Source organism: Apis florea, unplaced genomic scaffold, assembly GCF_048593485.1.
Source record: "Apis florea isolate Af1SG1 unplaced genomic scaffold, ASM4859348v1 contig_1615_pilon, whole genome shotgun sequence".
NCBI lineage: Eukaryota > Metazoa > Arthropoda > Insecta > Hymenoptera > Apidae > Apis > Apis florea.
This window is the reverse complement of record NW_028256416.1, coordinates 1,145,532-1,164,614: the sequence shown is the minus strand read 5'-3', so window position 1 is coordinate 1,164,614 and position 19,083 is coordinate 1,145,532. Positions and strand designations below refer to the sequence as shown.

Below are 19,083 nucleotides of genomic sequence, written 5' to 3'. Positions count from 1 at the left end.
CATTTAAATATTACAGATTCTTCATCTAAATTCAAATAATTTAGTAATGTTATATCTATTAAAGAACCAGGATATTTTTAAATATGATTACATTTAAAACATATGCTTTATTTAGTTGAACATTGGTTTTTTAAAAAAATTAAATTGCTGACTTCCATTAATGTAAATTATTATAAGATTGCACTGATTCAAATATAATCAGTTAAAATAATTTATATTTAAAAAAAAAAAAAAAAGAAAAAAGAAAAAGTGAAAAGAAAAAAAGTTCTTTTATCATTGATAGCAATATTATTATTTAGTTTAAAGATTTAAAATTTTTATGTGCAAGTTATCAATTTGTAAATCAAATTAATTATAGAGGTGGATTTATGCAATTTGTGAATCAATGAAAAAATTTTTCATAAGTCAATATTATATATACATCCATCTATTTTTGATTTATAATCTTTTTATATTTTTTAACATTTAAATTATCACCTATAATGGCACTACTTAGATAGGGCAGATCTGTATAGAAAAATAAGTGCAATTGTATATTTTTACAAAGTTTACAATTAATTATTCTATCAGAAAATACTAATTTTTAAAATGGTCATTAGCTGTGCAATTCTAAATCAAATAAATTATTTATACAGTTCTGCTATAGTTTTATACACAATGTGTGATTAACATAATAAAATAATTGTATGATATACATTATAAATAAGCTATAAATATGTTTTAGATTTGTAGCATTTTTTTAAATTTCATTATATTCAATATATGCAAAAATTTTAAAAGCATTTTATATAATATATATATATATAATATTATTATATATATATATATATATAAAATATATAAAAAAAATATATAATATATATATATAAATATTATAAAAAGAAATTAATAAAAAAATTTTTTAATTTATAAAAAATTATGAAAATTATAAAAAATTATAAAAAATAGATTAATAGATATTTTAAAAAATAGAAGAAAGAAAAATGTTACATATCTAAAACTAGAACCATTCCATAATTAGAATAAGAAGTTTAATTAATAAAAATAAATTGTATGAATCAATAGATTATTTTCTGTTATTGTACTTAGGCTACAGAAGTGTATGCAATTGCAAAATTTTAGTTGATATATTAAAGAAATAATAAATAAAAAAAAATTATATGTCTTTTTCTAATCCTTTAATATCCTTTTTAATCGTTATTTTTTTATCTCTTTTTATTTATATAATAAAATTATACAATTATGACATTTCTTTATTTTTAAAAATTACATTGCTATTACAATAAAAATTACATTTCTATTTTTCATGGGCAATTATATTTATATATAACAAATTCAAAATTGCATTGAATCAATATATTTATATACATAATACGAACATACATTATTCTAAAATATAACATAAGATATCACATAATGTGTACTTGATCGATTTTATTTACATATTTTTTTCTACATATTATTTTTTTATTAATAATTTAAATAATGATTAAATTTACTATTTAATAATTAGCAATATGCGGTTTCAAATGATTCATAAAAATATATAATATAACATAAAAATATAATTTTATTAATATAATTTAAAATATATCGTATATTTGATATTTTTTTAGATATTTTTAAATAATTTATTATATGTTTTATTGAAATTTTAATATATCGCGTATATAGATTCTTGACTAGTTTAATCAGATGATACATAAAGTTATTGATCAAAACGGAAAGTCAAAAAGCATGCGCGTTTTTTCTTACTTATAAATGACAAGAAGATGATGTTTTACAAAGCTTTGCAAGTGTTTTTCCATTTTTTTACAATTTTATTATGTGTATCTGGTGAAACGTTAGTAAAAAAAAATGAAAAACGCACTAATTTCAGAAACAATTATCAAATGTGCCTCGACAGTTTTAAAATTCACGAAGATAAAATTATTCGAACACAGGAATCCCGAGATATGGGTGCTAAATTTTTAAAAGAATACGATGTTGATTCTAGAGAAGACTGTTTAAAGTTTTGCTGTGATACTGAAAGTTGTGATGTATTTATTTTTGAAGAAAAGGTATAAGAAATAGTTTTATAGTGAAAAAATAATAAAAATTCTTTTGTTTTAATATTTAAATTATTTATATTTTACTACTAATAAATTAAAATGTATATTATACAGAAATCTGGAAGTTGTTATCTTTTTCAATGTGGTCCATTACATGATTTTAAATGTAAATTTACCAATCATGCTAATTATAGTAGTGCAGTACGCAACTATAATTCACAATTGGAAAAGGAACAAGAACATGAATTACAATCTCTTAGGTAGGCAATAATTATTTTATTATTTATAATATTTTAATAATAGAATAATAATATTCTTTATATATAGAAAATTATCAGATCCAGCACCACTAGAATATTTCTTCACAGAATCATCCATAAAATTAATTGCAACTTTAACACCAAAGTCATCATTGACAACATCTTTACCTATTAAGCAAGGTACATAGAAATCAAAATTTTATATTTATATATAATAAGATATATAAAAAAAATAAATATTATATTTTTTAGTTTGTAGTAGAAATCAATATGAATGTCGTTCATCTGGAGATTGTATAGCAATATATAATGTATGTGATGGTATACCACAATGTGCAGATGGGTCTGATGAAGCAGCAGATCTAGTATGTCCCACAGAAAAGCCAACAATTTTGCCTTCTATAATTCAAGGACCTCAATCACCTTCACCATTATTACCTGTTGATATAATAAAATATCAACAAATGATTGATCAACATAAATCTCTTCCTCCTATGTATGCTCGCATTCCAGAAGTTAATTGGAAATTGCCTAATTTATCTCACAGAATGATTCCACAACAGCCCCTTTTATATTCAGTTCAACGAATGGAAGTACCTCAAATACATAAAGGTTTTGCTGCACCAGGATATGCATGGGATTATCAATCTATGTATGATCAAAACAAAGACATTTATAATTCATTTCGTGAACAAGGAAATTCAAATCCTTATGAACGTAAGTAATGATTATTTTATGAATAAAATGGAATTATTAAAGTATTTTATTTGCAGAAGATCAATCGCATATTTTTAATCATAAAGGATCGGGTATAATAGGAGAAAAAGAGATGGACAGGTAATATATCTAATATATATCTAAATAAATAGTAATATATCTAATTAAAACTTTTAGTAATTTTTAAAAGATATTAAGAAATTATAAAAATATTAAGTGTATTTATATTTAATTTTTAATTATTTTAAATTATTTAGTGGCATCTATTCAGATATAAAACATCCATATATATCACATTTTCCATCCTCGAATAGAGGCAGATGGCAAAACAATCAAGTTTATCCATCTCCATCTTCAATATCAAATGTGCAACAGAAGCAAATATTTGAAATAGAAAAAAGTGTTATTATTACAACAACACCTCCTTGTGATGTAGGTATATTTTATGATTTTAAAATTTGTCATAATAGAATCATATATAATAATATAATGCATAAAATATTATGATCTCAGACATCACATGAACAAAAAGATGTTTCGTCAAAAAATAAAGATATTAACAAAATCTATCAACAAGAAGATAAACATGTACTACATGAAAAAGAAATTAATCAAAATAATAAACAAAATGCGTTAAAAGATGAAATGCCAAAATTTAATCATATTCAAACGAAAGAGCCAAAAGGTAAATTTTTTAATTAATTATTTGTACTTCAAAATTTTATTATAAATAATTGATTTACATATATATATTTTAGAACATAAAAGTATAATGGTTATAAAAGATCATAGTAAAGAACATGGGAAAAATATTTTAATAGCAGAATATTTAAAAGCAAATGAAAATGAAGTTCTAAAACCTAGGGGGGCAGTTATATCTTTGGCTTTAGGACTTACAATAATAGCTATTACAGCTACATTAATTGCTTGTCGATTGCGAGTCGTTCGAAGACGTGGAAGACGACATGGACCATATGCCTATGATGCAGATTATTTAGTAAATGGAATGTATCTTTAAGTGAGTATGAATTTTTTTTGGACGAAGGAATTTAGTGATATTTTTATATTGTTTTAAATAATTATATAATAAAATAGGTTTTATTTTAACACTTTGATTTTAAAAATTTGATTTTTAAAATTGAAAATATTTTTGTTTATACTTTATACTTATGAAATCTTTTTTGCTTTTTTTGATGTGCAATATATTTTGTAAAAATAATTGTATTAAATTTATTAATATGCTGTAAAATTTCTATATATTTTGTTAAATTTATATTATATTTACAAGAAATATATTAAAATATTTCATGAAATAATAAATTTTTAATCAAATAACTTATATTTATCAAAGTTTTTTACTCTAATTTAGTATTGATTATATAATAAGTTTTGATTTTTGAAAATATTGACAATACAAGAAGAAATTAAAAATTATCAAATATAATAATTTCTGATATAAAATATTTTTAATATTTTCATAATATGAAAAAGTTTAATAATGAAAATTTAATAATGAAATTTTGTCTATGGAAATTTAAGACAATATATTTGAAAAAACAGAACTACCAACTTGTAACAAAATTATATTTATACATAACTTTTACAGCCATATAATACATAAGGTACATAATTATTCTCAATAATAAAATCAATGTTTTCAAAATTATAATAACTATCTATTCTAAAATGATTGTTATTTTATTTTTTATATTTTAATTTAATTGTTTATATCCAAAAATGTTCTCATTTGAATTTTCTTGTATTTCTAAAAAAAGAAGACATGTATATATATACACATAAATTCGATTAATCTATATTATTAGATATAATGCAAATATAAAAATTATTATATTATTATAATTTTATTATATGCGCGTCTAAAATTTTCAAATATTTTTAAATATTAAAATATTATTTGCCTTAACTAAATTCAATGTGTATAAAATATTTAAAAAAAATGGAAGAATTTAAATTACTAATATTTTTTCTTATTATATTATAACTATTTTCAATGATATTAAAATAATCAGCTAGCTAGTAGATTGAAAAAATTTGCATCTTTATTATTACATCTTAAAAAAAATAATTCTTAAAATTCTTTTAAGAATTTAAGTTATAATTTTAAAATTAATAATTAACTTTTCAAAATATATAATTTTTATCAAACAAAATAATAATTTTTCAGTAAAAAAAACAGTCTTGTTTTATTAAAAAATCAATTATTTTTAATCTATAATTTTTAATTATAACTTATTTTTATTTATTATATTCAGGTGTATCTGAATAATAATTTTAATTAATACTTCAATTTGTATATAAAAAAAATAATATTTACTTAGATATGAATATTGTACAATTGAAAAAATATTAACAGAATAGAAATAATTTCAATTATAATATAAAAAAATAGAAGTTTGTATCATTATTGATACTGCAATGACAACAAGTGAAAATTATGATGATGTTTATAAGTGGGACTGTATGTTTGTTTAAAATGAAATAAAAATATTGTTTAATAATATTGAACATTGTATTATTGAATGCAATTACTGTCGACCAGTAGCTCCTGCATTTTTCTGTGCTTGTATAAATTCGGGATAATCAATATAACCATCATTATTTGTATCATCCAAAGACAATATTGGATCTATTAAAGTAACCAATTCCTCATCCTTAAATAATTTTGGTCCAGTATTGACTCCACCTACTTCTTTCTTCTCTTGTTCTACATATAAAGTATTTATTATATTCTCTATAAAATTAGTAATTTAATAATTAATTGATTAATACATACCATGCCAATGGATTAAAGATTTTATAAGTTCACAACCATCTAACTTATTATTATTGTCTGCATCATGCATTTTAAAATAATGAAACTGTAGTTCTTGTTCTGTCATTTTACTAGTATCTATTGGAACTTCCATGTGTTCTGCAATATGACTGCAAAATTTTTAATAATTACTAAAATTTAAATGATTAATAATAATGATTTTAAATACATATGTAACATACGCTTTTTCATGAACTATGTTAGCAGCATTGAGTATTGCTTGTCCATGTTCTTGTTGAATTGGTACCTGATGGGTTGGAATATGTTGTTGTACAGGTACTTGTTGAACAGGAACTTGTTGCATAGGTACCTGTCCTGGCATTTGCTGGAACTTTATAAATTTAATAGTATATAAATTGATACAAAAATATATCACTTTTAATATTATGTATTATATTTATTAATAATTAATATTTAAAAAATTAAAAGAAAATAAAAATTATTAAATTTTTTTTTACTATTATATGAATGTACCTGTTGTTGAGGAATTTGTTGTGGTACCTGATGTACTTGTTGAAATTGAGGCTAAAATAAATTAAATTGATTTAATAAATGAAATAATAATTTAAAAAAAGTATTTTCATGCAATTTAAAAACATTATATTTATGAACATTAAATGAATATTTGAAACTTGAATTAGAAACTTTGAATTAAGCTTCAACATAATAGTAACCATATGTTTGACTATTTGAAGAGAAAAACTTACTTGTTGATAATGTTGGGGTGATACACCTGGTGGAATTCTTTGTTGCTGAGCATATAAATATTTACAACAAAAACATCCGATTATAAAAAGGCACAATGTCCAATTCATATTGCAATATTCTACAACACAAATATACACATATGTAATTATATATTTAAAATATATAAGAAAAATAATATATATATATTATATTTGATTATACTGTATTGTATTATAAATCACAAAAATGATAATAAATTTTAAAGATTATTAAAAATACCTTGTTTATGTTATACAATGTATAAAATTGACATGTACGCAAATATCTTGCTCATTGGCAAGACCAAATACCGGATTATAAATTTTAAGGTTATGTTACAAAAGTTTTATACTGACGTGGACAGATACCAGTATTACTTTCCGCTATAGTTCATTCGATACATTTAAAATATAATAAAAGATATGAATAATAAATTGTCATTAATTATAGTTTACACCATTTGAAATTAAAATTATTACAAATTAAAAAGAGATCATGTGTTTTTAATATTAAATTGATAATTTTTTTATGGATTAAAATAGAATCGATGGATGAAATTCTATTTAACAATTTAAGATACTATTTAGTAGATAAAATTTTGTAGTTAAAAATTTTATGAAGAATATAATATTTAACTTCAATTAGCAGAAATTGATCAATTAATTATAATATTATTAGAAATTGTTGTTTGTTAATTAACAAAATTATTTTCAAACTTCGAAATCTATCAATCAATTTTTTCATGATGAAAGTTCATGCATTTATATATTAAAATCCATTCTATTACATATATTATTTTAAAAAAACAATGTTTAATAAAAAATATGTTTACAAGTCGTTGAATTTCTATAAATGGCTGTAAAAGTGCTTCTTATTTATATTTATTTTATATTGAATTAAATTTAAATATTAATTAGTTAAAAAAATGTAAAAAAAATTCAAATAAATTCTTATAATAATACATATTTTATTTTTATAGAGAATTTAAAAATAAATAAATAATATTTTATTTCTAATCAATGAGTTAATCCCGCCGTTGTGAGATTCGTACTTTCACAATGGCGGAAATGTATTGCTTTTCTCGATATCAAATTTGTGATGTGATTATATTATTTTAAAAAATTGTTAAATAATTTATGGCTATAGTAAAGTCGTAAAAAGAAATAATATTATTAATAAAGTGTTTATAAATAGAAAACTTTTGTTGTTTAAACAGGTATGTATCAAAATTACGCGGTTTCGTTAATTTTAGCACTAACTTTTGTGTTTTGTACAATTTCAGAATTCAGAAATTTATTGCCCGTACCTTTTAATTTGTCTCATATTATTACTTGTATTGGAATAAATAAATTAGTGCATAAAATATTGTGTGTGTTTAATAACCCATAATTTGAGATATAATTTAATATCTTCGATTTTAAATTCTTATTTCTTAAATGTTTTATTTAATTTAAAATAATTAGAAAATATATAATTTTTTCTTTTCATTACTTTACTTAAAAAAAGAAATGATATTATATGTCTGATTATAACAAATGGTCAAAAATATGTAAGATAATGTGAAATTTCATTTATTACTTTTTTAAGAGTATTTTTTTGGTATTTCTTTCATATTTTAGAAGACCAAATAAATGGAAAATGCCTCAAATATTAAAACATCGGAAAGTTAAAAAACCACAGAAGAGAGTATTAAGTAAAAGAAGGCATTTTTTAACTAATTATCATGAAACTAGATCTTACAAACCATGTAAGTTTTGAAAAATTCTTTATAGATTACATGATATCTTTGATATATAACAAAATTTAATTGTTACAGTATGTAAACAATTAAAAATGAACAATAATTCATTAGCAAAAGCATTATCTAGAGAAAAGCATGAATGTCAATTATTATTTTCTCAAAATGTTGCTTTAATTGCTGAAGTGCAAAATTTAGGTTCAGCTTGTACTAAACGTGATGTAAGTAAAGTATAAAATATTTATTTTTATGAATATGTTAAAATTAAATTTATAAAAATATATTTTTCAGGCTATTATATCAAATGTTCTAAAAAATGCTAAAGAAATGCTTAAAATGCTAGTAACAATGACTAGCTATTTAACAAACACAATTTCATCTTGTCAAGAATTTACAGATTCTGTTGCCAATGTGAGAATGTCTTTTAATTCTCCTGGAAGTAAGATCATATATTATGTCTTATATTATATTTAGAAGATTTAGAAGAAAATAAGTAAAAAAAATTGTGTATATTGTAGAAAGAGATTCAATAAAAAGACTGTCAACAAAATCTCCAACTAGAGGAGTGGTGAAACCTATGGTGAGCGGTTACACCATTACAAAACCTACCATTAATTTAAGTAGACTAAATATGCAATATATTAATAATTCATCAAACTTAAGTATAATACCAGAGGTAACAACACCACCCAGAAATCAGGAAGGAAGCAGTTTAAGGTCTCCTCCTAATGGAGTTTCTGAAAGACGTAATTGTGTAAGTATTTTGTAAAATTTAATAAAATTTAAAAAAACAATTATTTAAAAGAATTATATATTATAGAAAAATGGTCGCACATACAGAATGCCTGAAAGATTAACTGTTACTTCACCAGAAGATAATGGTATACTTTTTTAATATAATTGACATTAAGATATGGATTTTTATTAGTATGTAGAAAAATTGATTTTAAGATTAAAACAAACGCTTTATTTATTTTTAGATGAAAATGGAAGATTAAGCGAAAGAAGTAATAGACATTCTGGAAGAATTTCAGGAAAGCTCTCAAAATCAAAATCAAGATTGTCAAGGAATAGCAGCTCAAGAAACAGCAGTTCGAGAAATAGTAATTCGAGGAATAACAGTTCGAGAAATAGCAATTCTCGATATAGTATTGAAAATTTTGAGCATATAGGAAGTCCTAGAGTAAAACTTAATGATGTATCGAAATTATTGCAAAATTCTCATACTATTAATATTCGTATGGTTTGTGTCATTAATAAATTTATTTTTTTTATTAAAACTTTCATATTAATTTATATTTTAATTGTTATATATATAGTTAACAGAGAATCAAAATAATCAAGAAATTAATACATCAAAACATATTTGTGATATGAATCTTGAAGATTCTCAAACACAAATTATACAAGAAATGTCTTCTTCTAATGAATCCGAACAAAATAATGATGAAAAGATTGAGAGCAAAGATGAACAGAGCAATAATGAGTTGGATACTACAGATCGAAAGGAGAAAAAAAAAATTAATGAAACAAAAAACTGTACATCAAATTGGGAAGATCCTCTTGAAGGACCAAGTTGGTTATTTAACAATTCTCAAGTCGTGCCTTCTGTGACTAATAAAAATAATAAGACTGATAATATAAATATTTCTAATGAAGATATTATGAGTTTAACAGAATCGAGCGATATATTCGATGAAGAAAAAACTATGTCTATGTCGATTACACATTCAAGTCAGTTGTATAACTCTAACGACAGTAAAGAAATAAATGATGAAAATGAATTTGACATGTCTCAACAGAATAAAAATAATACTTTTCGTAATGTATCGCTACTGACAGGTGCAAATGAAGATGAATATAAATCTCAAAATGCATCTACAATGAATTTACAAAATTTTGTGACACAAAGAAGAGGCTATTTTGAAAGTGAAGACGAAGATGATTTTACCTTGATTTACACGCAACGTCCATGTAATATGAATTTCGACATAAATGATTTAAAATTACCAGTTTTGGAACAGTCTACTTTAAAACCAAATATCACAGTTGAACCAGAACCAGAAATAACAACCACTCTTCGAAAAATATCCCAGATTTATCCAATTCCATCTGTTTCGCACAATACTTTAGATGAATCTGAGTTTAACGAGTCTACCGTAAAACTGCCATTACTTGTGAATGATTATGATAATAAAGAGATGACTATATTAAAAAAAAAATCCAGATCTTCAAGACAAAAAAAAGTGAAAATAATTCAGACACAATGTAATGATTTTGTTGAGACACCATTATTAAATAAAAATAATTGTCAGAAGAAAAAGAAAGATAAATTTGTGAAAGATCCAAGTGCTGTTAAAGTAGTATTGCAAAAGTTGGATGAATTCGATGTTAAATCAAATGAAATATTGTCTCTCAATTCCAATCAATCTTTGTAAGTATTATGTTAAAATCAGTATGAATATGTACACGATATCCGAAACATATTATTGTAAAAAAAAAACGATACGAAAAAATTTTATATATATAATAATTTTGATATATAATAATCTGACAGAATTATTTTTTTTTTATAACTAAATGTATAAATATATACAAGTTATATTTATTTTCTTAAATACAATCAAATTTTTTATGCAATCAATTAATATAATTCAATATTCCTTTTAAAAAAAATTTTAATTATATAGAACTTGACGTATAATAAAATACACGGAATGAACAAAAGTTGCATCTTTTTAACTATTTTTTTATATAATAAATATTTTACGAATTATTTGCAATAATATTAAATTCGGATATTTTGTATATATTTATGTACAATTTAAATACTTATATGTGCAGAAATTCTGTACCTTCTCGCTCTAATTCAAGTGACTCGGAAAGTAATTTGAGTGTCAGTAGCTCTTATAGTCGTCCTAGGAGAAAACGTGTTCCAATCAATTTTCATGAACCTAGTTTGAAAAAGTGAGTAATATATTTTATCTTCACTGGAGATTGAACATGAAGAATTTTGTACATTTTATTACATTATTTTAAATAATTACTTTTTATTTCAGAAAATTACGAAGGAATCAATAATTATACTATGATATTTTTCCATACTCGAGGAATGATTGATAAAACACAATAATGTGTTTTTAAAGTACATCGACGTTCCCTTTCATGTAAATAAGTTATTGGTGCATATAATAAATATTATTAAACAAAAATTTCCAAAAAATAGAGAAATTGATTTTACTAAATATTTATAAGTGTAAAACAAATTAATACTTAGAACCATTTTGCTTCCATTGTTGCGCACAGTTTTGTTGTACACAGCTATTGTTAATTATTCACATAAAATCGGCTTGCTTTGACGTAGTCATAGCCTCGATGATTTTGACTTCCTCTTGTAGTATTGTTCGTATATTGTACTTTTTGTATACTTAACTATGTTTTAATGAGTAAATAAATATTTAAAAATATGAACTTCTTATTTATTCCATTAATTTACATTCGAAAACAAACAACGAAAATATTGTTTTATTCTTAATGTTCGATCGTGAAATAATGATTATTGTAAAATCAAAATTTTGTTAATTTTTTGCACAAAAATCGTAACATGACACCATTTTTAATTTTAAGTAATATTTACTTACTAGAATAAAGATTTAAATTATATGACATTTTGTAAATTTTATTCTTGAAAAATATATAATAAATACATAAATATAAAATGTGATATGTTAAATATATTACATGGCAACATTATATGATATATGTATCTTTATAAACGCATAATTGTCAAGGATCAATGATTAAAATAATGAGTATTACAACTGAAATTGAAACTACAAATTTTAAGGTTATCGAGGAATTCTTCAATCTAAATTTTAACACAATTTAAAAACAATCGATTTATTGACAATGTTCAGAAAGGTCACATGGATGGATAAATAAAAAAGCTAGAACAAATATGGAGCAAGAAATGCTACGTATATAATGAATTTAACTTTTCCTAGCCTACATAGTTATAGAAAATCTGGTATAGAGGTGGAAATTAATTATGCTTGTTTAATTTCAAGATAAAAGAACTTTATTATTTCGATCCGATTTGTGATTTTACATACCAGATTTAATGATATCTTTATAAAGTAATTTTAACTTATTATTATTCCTTTCTTTCTACTTTGTTTATGTCTTTATATAATATCTTTTAATTTTGTTCTTTCAAAATATATTCCTTCTTAAAATTTTATATTATTATTTTGACCAGTTCTAAAATCTGGTCTAATAGTTGATATGTGATAGTTATAAATAAAATTCTACCACATCAAGAGCTACAACAATTCACCGTGACGTAATTGCCACAAACTTAATTGAACCGCTACCTGGTAGCAATCGTAAGGCGTGGGTGTACGCACGCGGAACTTTTTGTGTTACTTAAAATCTAAACTCGACGTTTAATTTGCATAGCTTATGTAATAATTTGTTATAAAGCTATTTTCATATTCACATGTTTGTAATATGTTTGTGTAAAATGCTAAGAAAAAAACAAAAAAAATAATTATCTTAAAATTTTCATACGATAAATCTTAAATGTAACATTGTTTTATATATTAAATATAACGTTATTTTAATTTTTTCCTCAAAATAAAATATAAAAAAACAATAGATATATAAATCCATTAATTATTAATATTTTTTGCGTTTTAGTTAATTTTTAATTTTTCATTCAAGAATTCATTCAGACAATTTTCTCGTATATTTTCATAAACAAGTGATCAGGAAAAATTTAAAATAATTAAAAAAAAACCAATAGGTTAAAATAATATTTTTTGAATAAATTATTCAGATTGAATAAAATATATCCAATATAACATATATTATACAATCATCTAATTTGTGATTCTCTTTGAAAAAATAAATTCGATAGTTGAATACTTAAGAAAACATTGATCTTGAATTGTAGTATTCCAATGAATTATTATTAATTAAGATTGCAGAACATTTCGCTCAATTATAAGCATTATGTGGTAAATGCGAGATAGCGTGAAACAATCATAATTAGTGTATTGACTTGTAGTTCGCTTGATATAAGTTTATGCAATGGATAGTTAGCATTAAAGCGTTCATCCATGCAAATATAATTACGTACGTACAGTTACTATATCAAAATACAAAACAGCAAGGTTACTAATTTTTTTATAATCTTTTTGTTTTCGTTTTATATATATAAATATTTATTATTTAAAAAATAAGGAGGCATTAAATTTGTAAATAGCGATTGGACATTTTCAAAGGCGAAACATAAAACAAGCAGATCTCGTAACGTGCACTACACTACAGAACGTGAAAAACACCCACTCGCGTAGGAGTGGAAGTGTTAGGAAACTTAAAAAAAAATATATATAGACGAGCATAACATTGAAAGATTTAAAATGCATATTGAATTTTCTCTCGTGGAATTATAACTGCAATATTTTTCTTGTTCAATAACATCTCACATTGTTTATGCATCGTAGGGTGCATAGTATTATCGAGTCTCGAAAATAAAGCAAATTTTTAGCGAGTAAAAGTTGTGTCTTTGACGCGCGTACCGGCGTTCAAACTCTCCCTCCTCGAGAATAACAAGGTGGATTTGCGCATGCGTTGGCCATTTCCTAGTAGCGCCGATTGTCTGGCCAATAGTAAACGACAGATGACGTTAGCTACAGCCAATCATCATTCGTTTCAGTGACGACTGAGCTATTTTTAGTGGACATGAGTCACGGGATATAAGGCTGTACGTTTAGTTGGGTGTTCACAAGTTGTCGAGACATCGTGCTGTGCAGCCGAGTGACATCCGCATTCGGTGTACATTGCAGTCTGTTCTAGAGGTGCACACGCGCAGAACATCACGTTCATCGGATTGCGTGTCGTGAGTCATTGTTGTGTTGACAGTTGATCCAGATCGGTCCTCGTGTCGCCGTCGGCCTCTGAAATCAAAACGGACAGACACGACTTGCATCTATGCGCGACGCGTTTGCGAACCGCATAGTCAGTGAACGAAATACACATCTTTTGCATCTCAACTTCGACTTACGTCGATAAAATACATGTGGCGAATACTAAAAACGTAGTAGCTAGTTTATGAATCGTATCCAGAGTGCGGATCGAACAATATTTGGTGACGACCGACCGTGTAGCGAGTGCGATAAAAAAAAAGCTGTAGTAGCGTCGATGAATTTCTTGAACGCAGCCGTCGCATGGTTATGTAACAAAGAGTGAAAAAAAAAAAGAAAAACTAGATACACGAGAGTGCTCGGGTGAAAAACGCGGACGTATAGTGAATACAAGAGACGAATACAGATACGAGTAAAGAGACGATCGATCATCGAACGTGACCGATCGCGCTTTTCCAGTGGCGGTGAGTGTGTGCGCGTGTGTTGAGCGACGAAGTTAGCGATACATAGTGTCCCAGTCGCGCACGGCTCGTTTTCAGAGCTGTAAACTTTCAATCGTCACGCAGTGAGTCCCGCGGCATCGATGGTGCGAAGTTCGACAATGGAGCAAACGTTCTACGAGGACACGAGCGTCTACGGCGCCGTGAATCGCGAGAACAACATGGGTCAATTGAAGCGTAATCTTACGCTAGATCTGAACGAATGTCAGAGACAAGGACCTGAAGCGAAAAAGCCGCGATTAGGACCTATACCACCAGCGTTAAACAACGTTACTCCAATTTTGAGCTCACCAGATTTGAACATGTTGAAACTGAGTTCTCCAGAATTGGAGAAGTTCATTATCGCCCAACAAGATAGTCTTGTAACGAATTTAGTGACGCCTACGCAGATCTTGTTTCCGAAAGCAGTCACCGAGGCGCAAGAGTTATACGCTCGAGGTTTTGTCGACGCTTTGAACGAGCTACACCATTCGGATAGTTCACAAGAACCTGGCAGTATTCATGGAGCTACATATACAACTTTGGAGCCGCCGAACAGTGTACAAAGTACAGAATCGTCAGTGAGTCAGGGTGTAATGCAGATCAAGGATGAACCCCAAACGGTACCAAGCGTATCGAGTTCACCTCCGATGTCTCCCATCGACATGGAGAATCAGGAAAGGATCAAGTTAGAGAGGAAACGTCAAAGGAATCGCGTGGCGGCATCCAAATGTCGCAGGCGTAAGCTTGAACGTATTTCCAGGCTGGAAGATAAAGTTAAATTGCTGAAGGGCGAGAACAGCGAATTAAGCGCTGTGGTGCATAGGTTGAAAGAGCACGTGTGCCGGCTAAAGGAGCAGGTGATGGACCACGTGCATTCTGGTTGTCAGATCATGGCAGTTTCGGGTCAGTTCTGAGCCGACGGCATCGGGCGGGACTCTCCGACGTATATTGTTTCGTCTGATGGTGTCTGTAGTCGCTTTTACAAATGCGACGATATTGTATTCTGTTACCGAAACGAGAAGCTTTTACCATGGAATATCGATGTCGTTGTCGTTTGGATTACGTCGTTTTCGATTTCTCGTTTGTTTCGTTGTTTTCGGGAAAAGAGGACACGGTGATGATCGTGCTTAACGATGTAAAAGAAGAAGAAGAAGAAGAAAAAGAAGAGGAAGAAGAAGAAAAAGAAGAAGAAGGGAGTGCCTTGATGTACCGGATGACGTAAAATAGAGAGAGAGACGCTTTTTTTTTTATTTTAAAAAAAAAAACAAGAAGATAATCATCCGTATACTCGCGTGTCTCTTTGTGTGTGTCTGCTTTTTATGCATACGTGAAACGCGTTGCGTGACGATTATAGAAAGACTGTAGAGAAAGTGGGAACCGTGGTGGAAAAGGAAGGGGAAAGAAAAAGAGATAGAGAGAAATAGCGTCGAGTATATATTACGAGAAGTGAAGTGAGGAATAAAGAGGGGAGGAAAAGGATAGAGTAAAAGGAGAGTGGGTGGGACTTGGCAGCGCGGCCATTTTGGAGAACCTCGAATACTGGCGGGAGATTCAAATCTTCCAGCTGGTTTTTTTTTAGAAATTCTTTAATTGTATTATATTTTCGTCGGAGGAGGAAATCAATTAAATTGATAATCGATCAAAAAATCTTTGGATTCTCGTTTGTTGCTTTTTCATGCTTGATTATCGTATTTTATGTTCTTTTTAACGTTGTTCTTTTTAGAGTTTTCTCTCTATTGAAAGATTTTTTTTTTACAATTATTTGGGTTTTTATCTATCTATTTCTATCAATTCTTTTCTTCTATTTTGTAAAAAGTATGTATATATTATTATATAATAAGCAAGAATTTATGAAATCTTCCGAAGAAATAATCTTTGAAAAGTTTTTTTTTCGATTTATCTCAAGAATTTAAGAAAGATCTTTACGTGATCTAGAAGAATTTCGTGGCAATTTTTGCAATCGTAAATTATCGTTTCACAATAATAAATTCGCAAATTGAATATTAATTATTATTTATCAATCCTTCGACGCAGAATAATTCTTTAATTTTTCCTCGAATGATAATCAAAAGAAAGAACTTCATTCGAAGAATTCGCAACAAGATGTGATTAAAGAAAATCTGTTATTGCGCAGCGCGACACAAGAATTAAAGAAATAAGAATAATAAATAGGGTAAAAAAATTTTGATAAGAAACGAATGTGTCGAATGCGTTTGGCAAAAGATGCAAAAAAAAATTAAGAAACGAGTGCTTTCTAGTAATGTTAATCGAAGTTTCACGGTGCGTATTCACAGGAATCGGCGAAATATCGTCGTTCGAAGGTGCTGTAAAAATATTTCTCGAGTTTCTCTTTTTTCTTTTTTTCTCTTTTTTTTTTTTCAAATAAACGCGAGCTTGTAAAATTCTTCTTGATAATTTCGTTTTTTTACGATTATAATCAATCTTGGAACCATGTTCTGCGACGGAGAACCATCATTGTTTTTTAAACCTGTACAAAATAGCGTTAGCGTCTGAAAATAGTTGCTGGCGTTGAAATCACCGCGTTCAAAGGTCCTCGTTTCTCGCGTTTCGAATACTGTCTTGCTTTCTATCGAAAAATTGTCGAATTTTTCATTTTTGATTTTGCGTGTACGTGGTGCAATCTTGCTCACGTACGCGACTCTCCTACGTGAAACAGCTCTCAATCTTTTCCTCTTTTCTTTTCTTCTTCTTTTTTTTTTTTTCTTTTTCTTTCTTTGTAGCTTTTAAGCCGGATACTGCATATATTCCCCACGGTTCCAAAGACATTTTCTTTTTCATGTCTCTGGAACATGTCGTTTCGTCATATGTGCATCTAGTCTTGTGTCCAGTATGCCCTCGTAACTTATGCACGCTGCGTGATACTCGCAGATCCGCATAAAACAAGAACAACAGAGACATGTAATACGTGCGTAGGTTTCGATTGTGTTACCACGTGCTGACGAGGACTTGCATTTAGAAGAAACGCTTGGGAGAAAAAAAAAAAAAAAAAAAAAAAAAAAATTATTTTCTTTTTCTATTTTAAAAATCATCCTCTCGTTGATACTCGAGTCGATATTTTTCTCTTCTTTTCTTTTTCTTTTTTCTTTCTTTTTTTCAATCGAAAAAAGCAAGTGGTAACAGAATCGCATGGCGTTACCGTTGTGCCATTACGCAAATACATAATTGTTGTAAAAAAAAAAAAAAAAAAAAAAAGAAGTTTTCTCCCGGAGTAATCGCAACACTTTTACGATTAGTCATAAATTGACGACTTGACGAGATTTTTTTTTTTTTTTTTTTTTTTTGATCGACCCTTCAGGAGCAATGTAATCGAGCAATCATGCGCGAATTTTGACTCGTTCTATTTATGATCTTCGCGTTTTTGTTAAGTTTATGAAAGTTTTCTTTGTTGTCGATATTCCTTCTTTCGCAAAACTGCGTATCGAGAGGGTTCGAATTTATACGATATTTAAAAAATTCAATTTTAAAAAGTATACGTGGATATATTTTTTCTCACGGCGGAATTTGTTTCACGAAATAATTTCAAATTAATAGAAACACGTTCCCCCCGCGATTGCTCGTTCTTATCACTCATTCTTTTTTTTTTTTTTTTTATTTTTATTATTATTATTATTACTATTTACTTTATCGAAATGACAATGAAATATAATCGATAAAAAGAAGAGGAAGACGAAAAACTGTCGTGTTGGGATCCTCCGTGGCTGCGAGCTCGTTTAATTACGAGAAGATAGGCTTAATTGAAGTAGTGTAATGGAAATAAACGAATTGGAAATGGATTCGTTGTCGGGAGAATGCAATTCGATGGAAGAACAGAAATTTATCCGATATTTTTAGATACACGTATTGTAATAATATATGTATACATATATATATATATAGGGTACCATTGAAAGAATGGGTTCAAATGAAGGGAAGGAATCTATTTTTTATTTTTTTTTTTTTTTTTTGCAATTTCGATTTCACGTAAGTTTCTCACTAAAAATCAATCGTTTGTTGATCGAACCTTTCTTTCTTTTTTTTTTTTTTTTTTTGTTCCTCTCAATTTTTCGAGAAAAATTTTAGAAAAGCTTGAAAATCGATTTCTCTTCCCCTCCTTTGACGACTTTCGGCACATAACTTGACAATTTTTAACATATATGTATATTTATTTTCTTTTTTTTTTTTTTTTTTTTTTTAAATACACATTAGATAAGCGTGCTCTGTTTTCTCTTGCTTTGGAAAGGCCTCGTTCTATCTTTTTTATTTTTTTTTATTTTTTCTTTTTTTCTTCCTTTCTTCTTCTTTTTAATTTATTCCACGAGGGAGAGAGACCACGGTATGCATGGTCAGCC

At 26.7% G+C, this 19,083-nt stretch overlaps 4 protein-coding genes and 1 long non-coding RNA gene across 7 annotated transcripts; 3 read left to right on the top strand and 2 right to left on the bottom strand.

Annotated features, from left to right (window-relative positions):
* The first annotated feature begins 1,639 nt into the window (after positions 1 to 1,639).
* Positions 1,640 to 4,367, top strand: LOC100868266 (uncharacterized). Its single transcript, XM_012491496.3, has 8 exons — positions 1,640 to 2,060; positions 2,166 to 2,311; positions 2,379 to 2,491; positions 2,564 to 3,028; positions 3,085 to 3,148; positions 3,286 to 3,460; positions 3,542 to 3,713; positions 3,787 to 4,367. Exons 1-8 carry the CDS (start codon positions 1,773 to 1,775, stop codon positions 4,044 to 4,046), a joined length of 1,683 nt encoding a protein of 560 aa, XP_012346950.3. The 5' UTR covers positions 1,640 to 1,772; the 3' UTR covers positions 4,047 to 4,367.
* A 231-nt stretch (positions 4,368 to 4,598) lies between these two features.
* Positions 4,599 to 7,648, bottom strand: LOC100872590 (lymphotoxin beta receptor inhibitor). Its single transcript, XM_012491581.3, has 6 exons — positions 6,828 to 7,648; positions 6,569 to 6,687; positions 6,336 to 6,386; positions 6,044 to 6,192; positions 5,823 to 5,971; positions 4,599 to 5,753 (listed from the first exon to the last, which is right to left on the bottom strand). Exons 2-6 carry the CDS (start codon positions 6,674 to 6,676, stop codon positions 5,575 to 5,577), a joined length of 636 nt encoding a protein of 211 aa, XP_012347035.1. The 5' UTR covers positions 6,677 to 6,687; positions 6,828 to 7,648; the 3' UTR covers positions 4,599 to 5,574.
* LOC100872475 (uncharacterized) lies at positions 7,623 to 11,792 on the top strand. Of its 3 annotated transcripts, none has more exons than XM_086906405.1 (10): positions 7,623 to 7,803; positions 8,207 to 8,334; positions 8,404 to 8,546; positions 8,617 to 8,764; positions 8,844 to 9,079; positions 9,146 to 9,206; positions 9,306 to 9,568; positions 9,645 to 10,759; positions 11,200 to 11,292; positions 11,385 to 11,792. In XM_086906405.1, exons 2-10 carry the CDS (start codon positions 8,226 to 8,228, stop codon positions 11,404 to 11,406), a joined length of 2,190 nt encoding a protein of 729 aa, XP_086762531.1. In that variant the 5' UTR covers positions 7,623 to 7,803; positions 8,207 to 8,225; the 3' UTR covers positions 11,407 to 11,792. The 3 variants fall into 3 exon arrangements, with proteins under 3 accessions (XP_086762531.1, XP_031774396.2, XP_086762532.1); XM_031918536.2 differs by having other exon boundaries at positions 11,170 to 11,292; XM_086906406.1 differs by having other exon boundaries at positions 7,663 to 7,803; positions 7,870 to 8,334.
* Positions 11,618 to 12,236, bottom strand: LOC147658802 (uncharacterized). Its single transcript, XR_015291662.1, has 2 exons — positions 11,967 to 12,236; positions 11,618 to 11,757 (listed from the first exon to the last, which is right to left on the bottom strand). It is a non-coding gene; the product is annotated as an uncharacterized LOC147658802 (long non-coding RNA).
* A 1,870-nt stretch (positions 12,237 to 14,106) lies between these two features.
* On the top strand, positions 14,107 to 17,001 carry Jra (Jun-related antigen). Its single transcript, XM_003690182.4, has one exon. It carries the CDS (start codon positions 14,836 to 14,838, stop codon positions 15,646 to 15,648), a length of 813 nt encoding a protein of 270 aa, XP_003690230.1. The 5' UTR covers positions 14,107 to 14,835; the 3' UTR covers positions 15,649 to 17,001.
* Positions 17,002 to 19,083: the final 2,082 nt, after the last annotated feature.

Excerpts from the sequence above, each read along its gene's own strand:
- Jra (XM_003690182.4), top strand. The coding sequence starts at position 14,836 with ATGGTGCGAAGTTCGACAATGGAGCAAACGTTCTACGAGGACACGAGC.
- LOC100872475 (XM_031918536.2), top strand. The coding sequence starts at position 8,226 with ATGCCTCAAATATTAAAACATCGGAAAGTTAAAAAACCACAGAAGAGA. Across the intron at positions 8,765-8,843 it reads GTCTTTTAATTCTCCTGGAA|AAAGAGATTCAATAAAAAGA; the intron begins GTAAGATCATAT and ends TGTATATTGTAG. Across the intron at positions 9,207-9,305 it reads TACTTCACCAGAAGATAATG|ATGAAAATGGAAGATTAAGC; the intron begins GTATACTTTTTT and ends ATTTATTTTTAG.
- LOC100868266 (XM_012491496.3), top strand. The coding sequence starts at position 1,773 with ATGATGTTTTACAAAGCTTTGCAAGTGTTTTTCCATTTTTTTACAATT. Across the intron at positions 2,492-2,563 it reads ATCTTTACCTATTAAGCAAG|TTTGTAGTAGAAATCAATAT; the intron begins GTACATAGAAAT and ends TATATTTTTTAG. Across the intron at positions 3,461-3,541 it reads CAACAACACCTCCTTGTGAT|ACATCACATGAACAAAAAGA; the intron begins GTAGGTATATTT and ends TTATGATCTCAG.
- LOC100872590 (XM_012491581.3), bottom strand. The coding sequence starts at position 6,676 with ATGAATTGGACATTGTGCCTTTTTATAATCGGATGTTTTTGTTGTAAA. Across the intron at positions 6,387-6,568 it reads CACCCCAACATTATCAACAA|CCTCAATTTCAACAAGTACA; the intron begins GTAAGTTTTTCT and ends AATTTATTTTAG. Across the intron at positions 5,754-5,822 it reads ATCTTTAATCCATTGGCATG|AACAAGAGAAGAAAGAAGTA; the intron begins GTATGTATTAAT and ends CTTTATATGTAG.